The following is a 12,658-nucleotide window of genomic DNA, read 5'->3' on the forward strand; positions in this document are numbered from 1 at the left end:
TTCCTAAAATGATTAAGGTGCCTGAGAAGTCCAGATTTCCAGCCTCCAGTTCCCATGGAGATGGTTTGAACGTTGCCTCTCGATGCAGCGAATCAATATGTTTGCGAATTTTGTGGGCAGGAGGAACTTTGCCCAGTGATATTGCCCTCATGCGCGTGTGTGGGTTTTTTCCCTTCAGTGACTCCCTTGCTGATTCCTTCTCCTTTCTTCTTTTTTGCTTGGCAGGATTCCAAGAAGCAAATTGAAAAGGCCTGGAAAGATTATGAGACCAAAGTGTGAGTAACCCCTGCTGCCTCTGGCAGGAGCAGGCTCATTCTTCCATCTTCTCCTAAACAAAAGTGTTTTGTTGTAGACTAGCAGTAAGGGAGGTGGTGGGGTTTGGGTCAACCAGCCAACGAGAGTGTCCTTCATAATATGCCTCTGTGCTGTCCAGTATCTTCTGGCCATGGTGGAAGAGGGTAGGCTGTGAAGTGCTTTGGATTCCAAAAACAAACAGTGCTTTGGAGGAGCTCACCTAATACCTGTCAGTCACTCCTTGGAGCAGCTGCATCTTTTTCTGGGGTTGCATAGTTGTCTTCTGCGGCTGCGGCGCAATCCCTGGGAGGCAGCCGTGCAATCCTCAGGAAAGAGGCAGCTGCTATAAAGAGTGGTTGGTGGGTCTAGGTGAGTGTCCACAAAAGGGCATTCACTTCACTCCCTTTTTCTCTTTGAACCCAAAGCAGCACGCAGCCCAAGGGGAGTGCATTGTTTGCATGCTGTACCTGGGATCTTGAAGTTCAGCTGGGAAAGATAAGTGGTCTAAAACCTGGGAGAGATGCTGCAACTCACTATGGACAGGTCTGAACAATATGGGTTGAAGGTCTGATTTGGTATAAGCAGTTTGCTATGTTCCTGATGAAGCTGACTCTTTAAGGCAGTGCCTCTCAACCTTGGCAAGTTTAAGATGTGTGGACTTCAACTCCCAGAATTCCCCAGCCAGCCATGCTGGCTGGGGAATTCTGGGAGTTGAAGTCCACACATCTTAAACTTGCCAAGGTTGAGAAACACTGCTTTAAGGAGTACAAAGCTAGAATCTTCCTTGAATCAGAGGAGAAACACCATAGCTCAACAGCAGAATGCAGGCGGTTGTTGTAAAATGCCCCTGGTTCAATCCTGGCATCTTGAGGAAAGGCCTTCATTCTGAAATGCTGGTTAGAAGCTGCCAATGCATCATACAGCCTGGACTGAGCCAAGTGGATCATGGTGTGACCTAGGCCTAAGGCATTTTCCTATGTTGTAATCGGTATTAAAATATGACCACAGCGTTCAGACAGATTACAGCAACATCCACCTGTAGAATTCCCTGCACACCATAGAGACGCCACAAATTATTCCAAATCCATTCATCATGTTGCTTTTGGGATTCTCTGTTGCCCTAGAGCAAAGCTGGAGAAGGAGAAGGAGCGAGCCAAGATATCTGGAGTCATCCAGACTGAACCATCAGCCACTGAAATCACCGAGGACCTGCAGAAGGAACGCCGTACTTTCCAGCTGCAGATGTGCGAGGTAAGAAATGCCTTCTGTGGGCTGTGCCTTAATTCTGTCTAAGGCAGAAGGAAACTTTTGGCACAGCAAATAACTTTGTTGCATCTGAATAGGTAACCCATCTGCGTGCTTATGATCAACAGCGAGTGTGTTGAAACTTTGGTGACCCTGTCGTGTATTTTCACATCTAACAGCTATGGGAAGAAACTGTTCATTGGCCTCTATGGGGACTTTCCTCCCGCTGTGTATAGTAGCCGTATCAGAGGGTGTGGGTGAGGAATCTCACTTGGAGCAGAGCAAACAAGGCTGGCCTTGCCATGAGGCAGAATGGATTGCCTGCCTCAAGTGGCAGAGTTTGGTGTCATGAAAGAATCACTGGGTGGTTAGTTAGCTATATTATTTTTACTCCCAGAGATGGCAAGAGAAACTCTAGGATTTTCTGCCTGGAGTGCCAATATAACTTGAACTGGGTTTGGGTATTATGTGCCTTGACTTGGAGGTGGGAGCATCATTTTCTCCTCTGCCCCAAGAAACAAAGAATCTTTGACCAGCCCAGGCAGCAGGACCAAAAGGTTGAATCACCCTACGCTGTACTGTGTTCTAGCTCCCGTTGGCCTTTGTCCTGGCATATTATGTCGGGCTTGATTCTTAGTTCCAAATTAAAATCTTTGGGAAGGCTATGAAAGACCAGTTCTGCTCTTTTGGGTTGCTTGACGCTCTTACTCTGTGCCCCCAGTTGAATGGATTGCATGGGGGATGGTGGTGGAAAGGAGTCCAATCTATCCATCTGGTTAATCAAACTTCAGGTTGCAAGGACCAGAACTTTTCTTGGTGTGCCTGTAGCAATCATTTTCTAACTCAGACTGTATTTAGCAAAAGACCATGGTGGGGATTGCAGAGAAGGGCCAAGATGAAATCAGGCTAATGGTAAGTTGGCCTCCCCTGTTGGATAGAATCCAAACAGCTGGAAGCATTTTGGGATTGCTTGTGCACACCCTCCAGGCTTGCTCCTGGCATTTTCCCAACCCTTGTATGGAGCCAGAGGATCCCAAAAGTGTATTAATTTCTTTTGATGGAATAGCTGAACCCAATATTTAGAGGACCGGGTCTCTTCCTGGTTCTCACAGCCAACACTGCTTGAGTCACTCCCTTTTCTCTGTGGCACAGCTTTTTTCCCATTGCATTCTGCAAATGCTGTAGGCTTTGCAGAGCAAGATGTGTTGTGTGTACTTACAGGGAGCACCTGATCTGTAGTGCTGCCAAAGAATGACTTTGACTTAGGCCATGGAGTCTGTCTCTCTGTGTTGCAATAGGCTGTGTTTTGTATAGTGTGCTCATTAAGGCTATTTCCTGGTGGTTTGGAAAACCTTGCTTGTGTCTATGTGTTGAGACTTGTTGACCTTGCTGCCAGAGCTATTGCATGCAAGATAGATTCATTAAGGTAAATAGATTCAGTTATTGTGAAAGGGGGCTTGTCATACATATAGATTTGATCAGAGTTACTGGCTGTAACCAAGCTTGGGTCAAGCCCCTGAACTGCAGAACATGATCAAGGAAGCAAAATTCACACAGACTTTTTTCCAATGTTCTTTAATGCCAAGGATTAGGGGTTAAAGTACAGAATCTTGACAACGGAAATAGAAACCCTTTGTCTTCTTTTATTAGTGAGTTCAGCTAATTGTTGGTGTTTAAAGTTACTTATGTTTCTTTCTCAGCACAATCTTTTAGAAACTAGTCTGCATAAACCATCTCTCTCTCTCTCTCTCTCTCCATCCATCCATCCACATATATACCCAAACCCACAGACATTTTGCACACTGTTATCCTCCTGCGTTTCCTCTTTGAACAATCTGAAGCACTGCAGAAAGTTACAGAGTAGAGTTTAGAAGAGGTGATCCAAATGAGAAAGTATAAAGGGGTTCTACTTTTTCATGAGTAGACCCTGGAGAATTATTCTTCCACAAATTGGAGCTGATCTTGGCAGCTAAGCTAGAAATGTATAACAATCAACACATAAATAGTTGATTTATGTTTTCTTATTTATTTGCTGAAATTGTTATACCATTAATGATCAATTATCAAAGTATTTCCATGATTTAGAGTAAAAGCATAAAACCAAACTTAAAACCAAATCAATTAAAATGAAAACATCCTGAGTACATAGACTTGTCATACATGTACAACTGTATGCTAGCTAGCAAAGTAGTCTCTAGATCAGAAATTTGGGAATTTCAGTGCAACTTTATACTAAACACAGGTGTGCAAACCAGATTTTTGTTCTTCAGTAGGTCATTGAGAAGTGTACAAACATGAGAAAAAAGTATATTGTATGTTTATTGAATTAGAGACAGCTTAGAGATAAAGTAGAATTGAGTTATAGAAAGTTTTTCATGGAAGTATAGATAAAGGTTGGCTGCTGAATGAGATAACAGTGGAATATAATGGAAGGGAAACATGCCTGTGAATAAACTGAATGCTTAGTTAATGGTTCAACATTAAACAGAGATTAAAATGAAGATGTCCTCTTGATTGTTTAATGTATTTATGGATAAATGTGTAAGGAATGCTTGTGGTGATGGCAGAGGTGTGTTTGTTGAGGTATAAAGATATGTGTTCTCATATATGCAAATGATACTGTGTTACTGATTGAGAACCTGCATGAGTTGCAGTAAATGTTAGATAGATAGTATGATGTAACTATGTATGTATTTGAAAATAACGTATCAAAGTCCAGGTTGACAGGGAAAATGGAGTGAACAATTGCAAGTTATAAATAAGTGGTTAAAAAAAAGCCAAACAAGTAGATGAAAACTTCGGTAGAATGTTTATTAGAGTTGGGAAAATGGAGGGAGAAATTTTAAGACATGCAAATACTGAGAGAAAGTGGTCTCTGTGAGAATTGAATGTTGAAAGAAGTGAGGATGGCTTGTATAAGAATTGCTTCTGCCCACTTTGTTATAGGAACTGATAGTTGTGTATGCCAAGAGAAACGGGAAAGCAGGTTGGATGCAATGGGTTAAGAAGTGTGTGTGGCAAAACAAGAAGAAATAGGGACAGGTATAAATGGGTGCTGAATAAATGTGGATTGAATCCAAAAGTGAGTGACCAGTGTGAAAGAAGTACATTGAAGTGGTATGGTCATATGGAGAGAATGATTGAGGATTGGATCACAAAACAACTATATGAAAGAAGAGTTGAATGGGTTGAGAGGAAGGGGGTGACTTAGAAAATCATGGTTGGGTGAAGTTGATGAGATCCATATAGGAGAGAAGTGAGATGTTTGAAGAACGAAAGGTAATGTATAAAATGGTGCATGGACATTGTGGAAGTAAGGCTGGTTTGCAAAGATTTATATGGAGAGGAATAGCGATTGGAGTTGGCAGAAACTAGATTTTGTTCTTATCCTTTATTTCTTTTGCTTACTATTTCTTATTTCTTTTCTGTGCTTTGCATAATGTCATTAACCTCAAAAGGGAAAAGCAGTAGGTATGAATGGTATGCCTGTATGCCTGTGTTAAAGTTGAAATCGCTACAGTGTTCATTGGGGCAGCTTCCAGGAAAACATTTCTCAGAGTACATCTGCAGCCCCTGAATTGCATATCCTGAGAGAATCAGAGCCAATTCTTCTCCCAGCTCCTAAGTTTGTCATTTGGAATGCTTTATTTACCTGGGCTGGAAGAACCAACTTCCCTTTGAAGCCAAAGAGGACAGTCTGGGATGTCTTTTTACTTGAGTCAAAACTGAACAATTTGGGACATTTTAAAATGCCACAGGAGAGATTCCTGCCAAAAAAAAAAAAAAAAAAGGAAAATCTAAATTTCTATGTCTTTTATTTTTAATATGCCCCAGTTCTCTGAAGCAAGTTGGAAAGTGATTTAAAATATTTAAAGCAGTAAAAACCGTACATTAGTTAATGGCAGAAGAAGAAAAAAAAGTTAAAGTCATTGTCCTAGAGTTATGTAGGCACTTAAAACTAGAACTGAATACAAATGGCTTTTCAGAATTCTCCACTGAATTTATGAGAACCATCAAAGAAAATGGAGAATTTTTGCTGTCCCTTTACTTGAAACTAGGAATATGCAAAATATTTTTAATTAGAAGGGATCTGAATTGGAAAAGAAATCTTTTTGAGTTAGAAATGCCTGATTTCAAATATGGGAAAGGCTGCTTTGATAGTTTGGAAGTGTTTCAAGTTCAAAATGCTCTAATTTGAACACCTCCAGAATGGTTGAAACACCATATTTTGCACTCAGACTTTTTAATATGAAGCAGGGTGATTTGCACTCAAAGTAGGGTGTTTGGAATTCAAAGAATTTTGCACAACCCACCGAAAACTGACATAAAAATGCTTTTAAGAGAATGACATAGCCTGATGTCAAAAGATCTCAGTGTCTCTGAAGAGAACAAGCATGGTTTCCAACTGAAAGGACCTTCTCTCTAATGTAGTCTTCTGATAAACCCATGTCAGCATCTGCCACATTCAAAACCTACCAGCCCGTGGGAATCTCTGTTCCCAGAATAGCTTGCTGTGGGCAGCAGCAAATTTCCATTTCCCACAATGCCCTTCATTCAGCATGGTTCTGGTGCATGGTGGGAAATTTAAAATGGTCATTTATCAAAATAGCCATTGCTGGGGAAAGAGCCTCTCAAACAGGGTTAGCTGCCTTTAGCAAAGCCTCATTTGCAAGTGGGATATGCTTAGCAGTGGTCCTTCATATAAGAAGAGCTTATTAACATGACTATCAGAGCAAGCTAGTATGAAATAGTTGGGAGGGGATGCAGTTGTCAGATGTGTTTTCATGATACAGGTTTATTGCATTCATCAGAGAAAGGGGGATACCCCCCACAATTCTCATAGCAGTACTATTTGCCTGATAGTGATTAATGAATGTTTTGGCTTCAAAGAGGTGCTAAGTCCCCCAAGGGAAGTGATCCAACTCTGTATAGTAGTAAAAGAGGTGAATGGCTGAGTTGTGACTGCTAGGGAAGAGTGCAGGGGTTGGGTGTTCCAGAAAGGGTTAAAGAGTTTTGTGATGCCAGGCGGATGGTGACTTCCATTCGTGTGTGTGTGTGTGTGTGTGTGTTTTCCTTCTTGTGGGTTCTGTGGAAGGATTGGGGCTGGGCCAGAGAGTGAGTCATCTCTTTGAATAGCTTCACTGTTAAATAAATAACAGCACATGGAAGCACTCAAGGATTCACTTGCAACTAGGAGGACAGACAGAGGAACTCGAAGGAGATCAGCATCTCTCTTAGAGTCTGGTGTTGGTTCCTCTCTCTGGAAACAGCCTTTCCCCAATCTGGAAATTGTAGTTCAGCAAATCTGGGAAAGCTGTGCTGGGTGACCATAGGGCAAATTCCTCCAGAGAGCCTTGCCTGTAGACATCAGAGGATAAAAGTTCAATCTTGGATCCTTTTGTTCATATCATCAGCCTTTCCCAGCCATATTCCCCTTCAGATGTGATTGGAGAGCCATCTCCAGAATTCCCAGCCTACACATGTTTGCAAAAAGCTCTGGTTCCCCAAATATACCAGCTCCCCAAATGATTAGATCTGACCAACTCACATGAGGGATTGAGATGAGTGCAAAGGCATCTGGATCTTGTAGGTGGGAGAGGCACTCCAGTGGGAAGTCAGACATGAGCTCTAATAAAAGTCCAAATACAGGAAAAGAGAAGGGTATATATCAACCTTCTCTGATGTAGCACATGCTAAATGGGTTAGAACTACATTTCCCCTAATTCCCAGTCAGTAGGCACATTGATTATGGATTCTAGGACATAGTCCCAACACATCTGGAGCGTGGTAGGTTGGAGAAAAAAAAGGTAAAGTCTCCTTAAGTTTGACTCTTAATAACTTCATGGACACATTCCTTGGCAGTAATACAGAAATGGTTTATCATTGCCTTTTTCTGTACATTTTTCGGACTTCCTGGTCTAGTCGGTAGTCCTGATGTTCTTTGGATGACTTCCACCTAAATCCTAACTGGGCCTGACCTGCTTAGCTGAGATAGGGTTGGTTGAGTGCTGCCACCTACTGTTCACCTCAAGCTTTAAAGCCAGATTTCTGCTTATCTCTTTAAACAACAGGGAAGAAAATGAGTAAAAATTCTGGCTGTGAAGTAAAAGATGCCTAGACTGCTGCTTGGCAGCCCTCATGGTTACAGTAATAGCTGATAAAAATCTTCAGGTCATATTGGAATGTGGGAAGCAGTGATAGGTTGAGCCACGCCATTGGTTGGCCCATGTAGTGCAGCATTATCTACGACAGAGTTTCTCAATCTTGACAACTTGAAGATGTGTGGACTTCAACTCCCAGAATTCCCAGCCAGCCATGGCTGGCAATTCTGGGAGTTGAGTCCACACATCTTCAAGTTGCCAAGGTTGAGAAACACTGATCTACAAGATAATGACAGTTCTTCACCCTTCCTTTCTGGCCTGGCTTTCCTCAATGTATATGACATCATCTTTCTTGAGGAACTAGGAACAAGTATTGTATTGAGTGAACCGGCTTGGCTGAATGCTCTTTAACCTCTGTGATAACAATAAAACTCAATATGGTCAGCAGTTAGCCACAAATCATTGAATCCTGCAATATGTATTGCGCTCAGTGTCCTAAGTGAGAATCAGTCAAAACACATTATGGACTGTGGTTTACCTACAATCAGGAATCAGGGAAGGAGTGGTCATCTTGGAGTGGGAGTGGGAAGGCCCAGATTTCCGCTTGCTATAACAAATCTATGTAGGTTTGAGAGTTGGCCTAGAGATCAAAGTCCTTACTCAGCCAAGAAGGTAACTGGCTGATTTTTGAGCAGTGGTTCCTTCCCAGCCTGATCTTACTTCTCAGGATTGTTATGAGAATCCAGAGGAAAAAAGTAAAGAATGATGGTAGAACCATCATAGAGAGACAGTTTGGTATTGTAGTTAAGGTACTAGACTAGAAACCGGGAGGCTGTGAGTTCTAGTCTTGCCTTAGGCATGGAGCCAGCTGGGTAATTTTAGTCCAGGCGCACACTCTCACCTCTGGGAAGAAAAGGACAATGGAAGCCATTCCTGAAAATCTTGCAAAAAGCAGTCACCAGGATTGGCGAAAAGCAGTTGCTTTTCTTAAGACAAGCAGTTGCTAGGAATCAACACCAACTTGAAGGCACACCCAAAGAAAGAAAGAATCCTTATGCCAAAAGGCACAATATACACTAAAGGTGTGCACCAATGGCCTGTTGAAGTTCTCCACCAAATTTGGAGATCTCTCTGAATTCAATTTCTCTGAACATCTCCTCCAACTTTGCCTCAGTGAAAGCTGTAGCACCAATAATGAAGAAGCCCCATGGGAGGAGTTCTGTCCTGATGTTTGCCCTTGAGACTGAATGTGCATGCAGGAAGCCAAGGCAATTGTGGAACACCAGATACAGGAGTGTCACGGCGAGTGACAGGGCTTGGTGCACACCCCTTTGTCAAATAAGTGCAAGAACACCATATGCCACACCTTACATTTCTCTGCTCCTTAGAAAGAGAGGTGGAAAGCAAATTCATTTCCATCCAGTACAGTGAGAACTGTTTGAAATAATGCAGAGAAGAGTCTCTGCTTAGCATTAATATCAATGGTAATAAAATAATTAAAATAAAATAAAATAAGCCATGTTAGGGGCAATACGAATGAGTTGGCCTAGCCACTAGTTGCTTTTGTAATCCCTGGAAATTGCATACCTGCCCCTGTACACACAGCTTTAAATCTCCATGAACCCAACTACATTTTATGCTTAAGTTTAAGTACAATTAGACGTAGTGGCCTTCCTCCAGATACAGTGCTACACCGAATGCAGATGAGAACTACTTGGTGTTCATGCTGGTAAGTCTGTTACCCAAACATGCCTCCCTTCCCTTGGCCTTTTGTTTGGATTATCCTGGCCCTAATGTCTTTGAACCTTCAATTCTCTGGCCTCTTATTCAGTCACACTGCTGGCAGGCAGACAGCGAAAGGCATAAATACTGCTGCTGTCTTCGCTTGCAAAGCTACGCTGCGTAGACGGTCTGGAGCACTCTGAAGCATAAGGGATTCAAAACCCAACACCTCCCCCTGTGGGACGTACCGAGTCTTGCTGGTCAGGTTTTTCGGCAAGACCCCACTGATGCATTTGGGGGCATCTGGCACAAGCTGTGTTGAGTGCTTTTTCATTGTATCACTGTGAAATCTCTCCCAGCTGAAACATTGGGTTGAATTCTAAAGAGGATATGGGGGGGGGGGGAGGAGGAGGAGGAGAAGCACAACGGACTGTTTCCTCCCAGAATGATCACTCTTAAAATTTCTCTGGTTTCTCACAAGACTTGGCATGATTCAACCGACCAGATGGAACATGGATTCTCTGTCGCAGATATACGTGCGCGAGAGTGTATTTTTCCGTGGGAAAACAGATCCTAGTCTTGTGAAAGACTGTAGGGCAGCTTGGATCCGCTGCATGCTGAAAGAACTTCAGATACCAACGCTAGTAACATTAATGCTCAGATTTCTTTTTCTTTTTTTAATTTGTCTTGGTGGTGTTTTTAAGCTTATGTAATAGTGGAGCTACTGAGGATGTTTCCATGGATGTCATTTTTGTTACACATCTTTCCATTGCTCTGAAATCTCCCTCGTTGCCTAAACTTTGCCATCTTACAATGCCTCTGGGGAAAAAAATCCTCCCCCCCCGTGCCATTTTTCCATTACGATTTAATTGAAGCATGGAAAGCCAAGGGGTTGCAGATTGCTGGAGACAGGATTGTGCATCTAATTGCTAGCTGAATGAAAACTAGTAGGAAAAAATATCCACGTAATATTTACTTATTTATTTACATAGGTTTAAAAAATGTTCGACTGCTAGTGACTCTTGGCACTTTACTTTCTAAAAAAAAGTAGCACAATAAAAAAAAATGAATTGTGCTCAATAGCCTTTGGAGTGCCATGTATGGTCTGATACGAAACAGGTGCGCTATACTCTACAAACTTAGCCTAAGCGATATTTCTTCATTCATGCTGGAGTACATATATCATTATGACTGATATTTCTATATTCGTGCTTCTGAGAGACTATTTCAGAAAAGGATGCAGAACATGGAACAAGTCTCTCAGTCAGGCCAAGTGCTTATACAGTGGTACCTCGGTTCACGAACTTAATTCGTTCTGCGACACTGGTCGCAAACCGAATTGGTCGCGAACCGAATCAAATTTTCCCATAAGGTTCAATGTAAATACGGTTAATCCGTTCTGACCCCTACGAATGTGGTCGCCAACCGATTTTGGTCGCCAACCGAATCAAATTTTCCCATAAGGTTCAATGTAAATACAGCTAATCCGTTCTGAACCATATGTTTTTTTTAAAAAAACCACAAAAACATGAAACAAAGTACAGTACAGTACAGCATGAAGAGAGAGAACACTAACCTTGCTTGAGGCGACTTCTGGTGTGGAGGACAGGAAGGCGGGTGGGGAGGTGGGTATTGTCTGGAGGGAGAGTCCCCCTCCCTACAGGAAGCCACAACCTCGTGTCACAGCAGGGAAAATGGCCGCGGGTCATGTTCGTCACCCGATGCGGAGTTTGCGAACGGAAGCAAAATTTTGCGAACGGTGCTGGTTGCAAACCGAATTATTCGTGAACAGAAGCGTTTGTGAACTGAGGTACCACTGTACTGTGGTTCATAGTAGACTCATTGGCCAAATGTTTCATGCTTCTTCTTCATGATTGTACAAGCTTGCTCATTTCAGCCATGACAATAATGGCCAAGAGCAGAAATTCTTGAGAGCCTTCCTTGGTTCACTGATTATACTAGTGCTTCTCAACCTTGGCAACTTTAAGACCTGTGGACTTCAACTCCCAGAATTCCGCAGCCAGCAAGGGGAGAAACACTGGATTATACTGAAGCATAATGCCAAGTATGGGTCACTATGGATTCTTTGTGATACTTTACTAATTTTTATCATGTGCATAAGCAAGAAAGCAGCCCGGTGAAATCTATTGTGGTTCTTCTCCACAGCATGTTCTGGGTCACCTTTGTATTATAAGCTATTGGATACGTAAACATTCAGGTGATGTGCTCACATCTTATTTATTACACGTATGCCACCTTTCCTCTTAGATCTCAAGACTCCCAAGACCTAATATTCTCTCTATCCCATTTTCTTTCAAAATGACAGCCTTGTGAATTGGGTTGAGAGAGAGGGACCGTTCCAAAATTTCTCAGGAGCTTCCGTATCTGGATTATGGGACTTCCCAGTCCTTGTTTAACACTTTGATCATTACACAGCACCGAATAACACAAAGACTGTTCTTGAGTCAAAGCCATGCCCTCTTGTATGAATGTCAGGCTTCTGATTCAGTCTGACTTTTTTCAACATGCTAATCAGTTACTTGCCTTTTCTTCCCTTATATAATATACAAATGGGCTTCCCTTAACTAGATGGCAAGTAAATAACAAACAGGTTGGCCTGTGCAGTATCTCTCTTACTAACAGCATATTGGCATTTTGAGGAAGTTATTATCTTCAGATTGTAACCTGTTGTTTTTGGCTCCTTTTTTCTTGCCCAGTATCTTCTGAAAGCCAATGAATGCCAAATGAAGCAAGGGCCAGATTTTCTGCAGAGTCTGATCAAGTTTTATCACGCGCAGCATAAGTAAGTGCACTACAGAGTTTGGTCTGCAGTTTATGACTGCTTGTCAACATTACTCCTTTTGATGGGCTTTTTGGTGATAGCAGAGCTCACGTTCTCAAGGCCGTTTCAAATCATATGAAATGTGGCTGTGTACCTGTTTCTGTGGCAGCCTATGGGCTAACCTCTCGATGTTTTCTCTCTTTCCTTCCGCATCCCTGGCTTTTAAACATTTCCCCGCTGATTTCAAAATGCTTCCAGTTTCTTCCAAGATGGCTGGAAGGCATCTCAGAACCTCTACCCATTCATCGAAAAGCTAGCTGCCTCCTTACATGCAGTAAGTTGTCACTGGATTTTCACTGTGACTATTAACCACATTTTCAACTCTTGACTTAGAAGCATTGCTTTTCTAGGTAGGAAAAGGACTGGGTTGCAAGATTTTTAAGAAGTATATTTTTTGCCATGCTTAGCCGGACCCATTCAATGAATGCCATGCTTACCCTTTCAATTTCTCTTC

The 12,658-nt window shown here is 42.3% G+C and overlaps 1 protein-coding gene across 1 annotated transcript in view; it reads left to right on the forward strand.

Annotated features, from left to right (window-relative positions):
• The window catches only part of ASAP3 (ArfGAP with SH3 domain, ankyrin repeat and PH domain 3), a 70,478-nt gene that overhangs the window by 33,233 nt on the left and 24,587 nt on the right, over nucleotides 1-12,658 (forward strand). Inside the window, exons 5-8 of the mRNA XM_088140124.1 lie at nucleotides 226-275; nucleotides 1,419-1,545; nucleotides 12,080-12,165; nucleotides 12,403-12,478. Of these exons, the coding sequence (XP_087996250.1) occupies nucleotides 226-275; nucleotides 1,419-1,545; nucleotides 12,080-12,165; nucleotides 12,403-12,478 (339 nt within the window). The remainder of the gene's footprint in view (nucleotides 1-225; nucleotides 276-1,418; nucleotides 1,546-12,079; nucleotides 12,166-12,402; nucleotides 12,479-12,658) is intronic.

The sequence above is a fragment of the Python bivittatus genome, unplaced genomic scaffold, assembly GCF_059951505.1.
Source record: "Python bivittatus isolate LINGU-HERP-01145 unplaced genomic scaffold, Pbiv_v1 ctg000310_np1212, whole genome shotgun sequence".
Lineage (NCBI taxonomy): Eukaryota > Metazoa > Chordata > Lepidosauria > Squamata > Pythonidae > Python > Python bivittatus.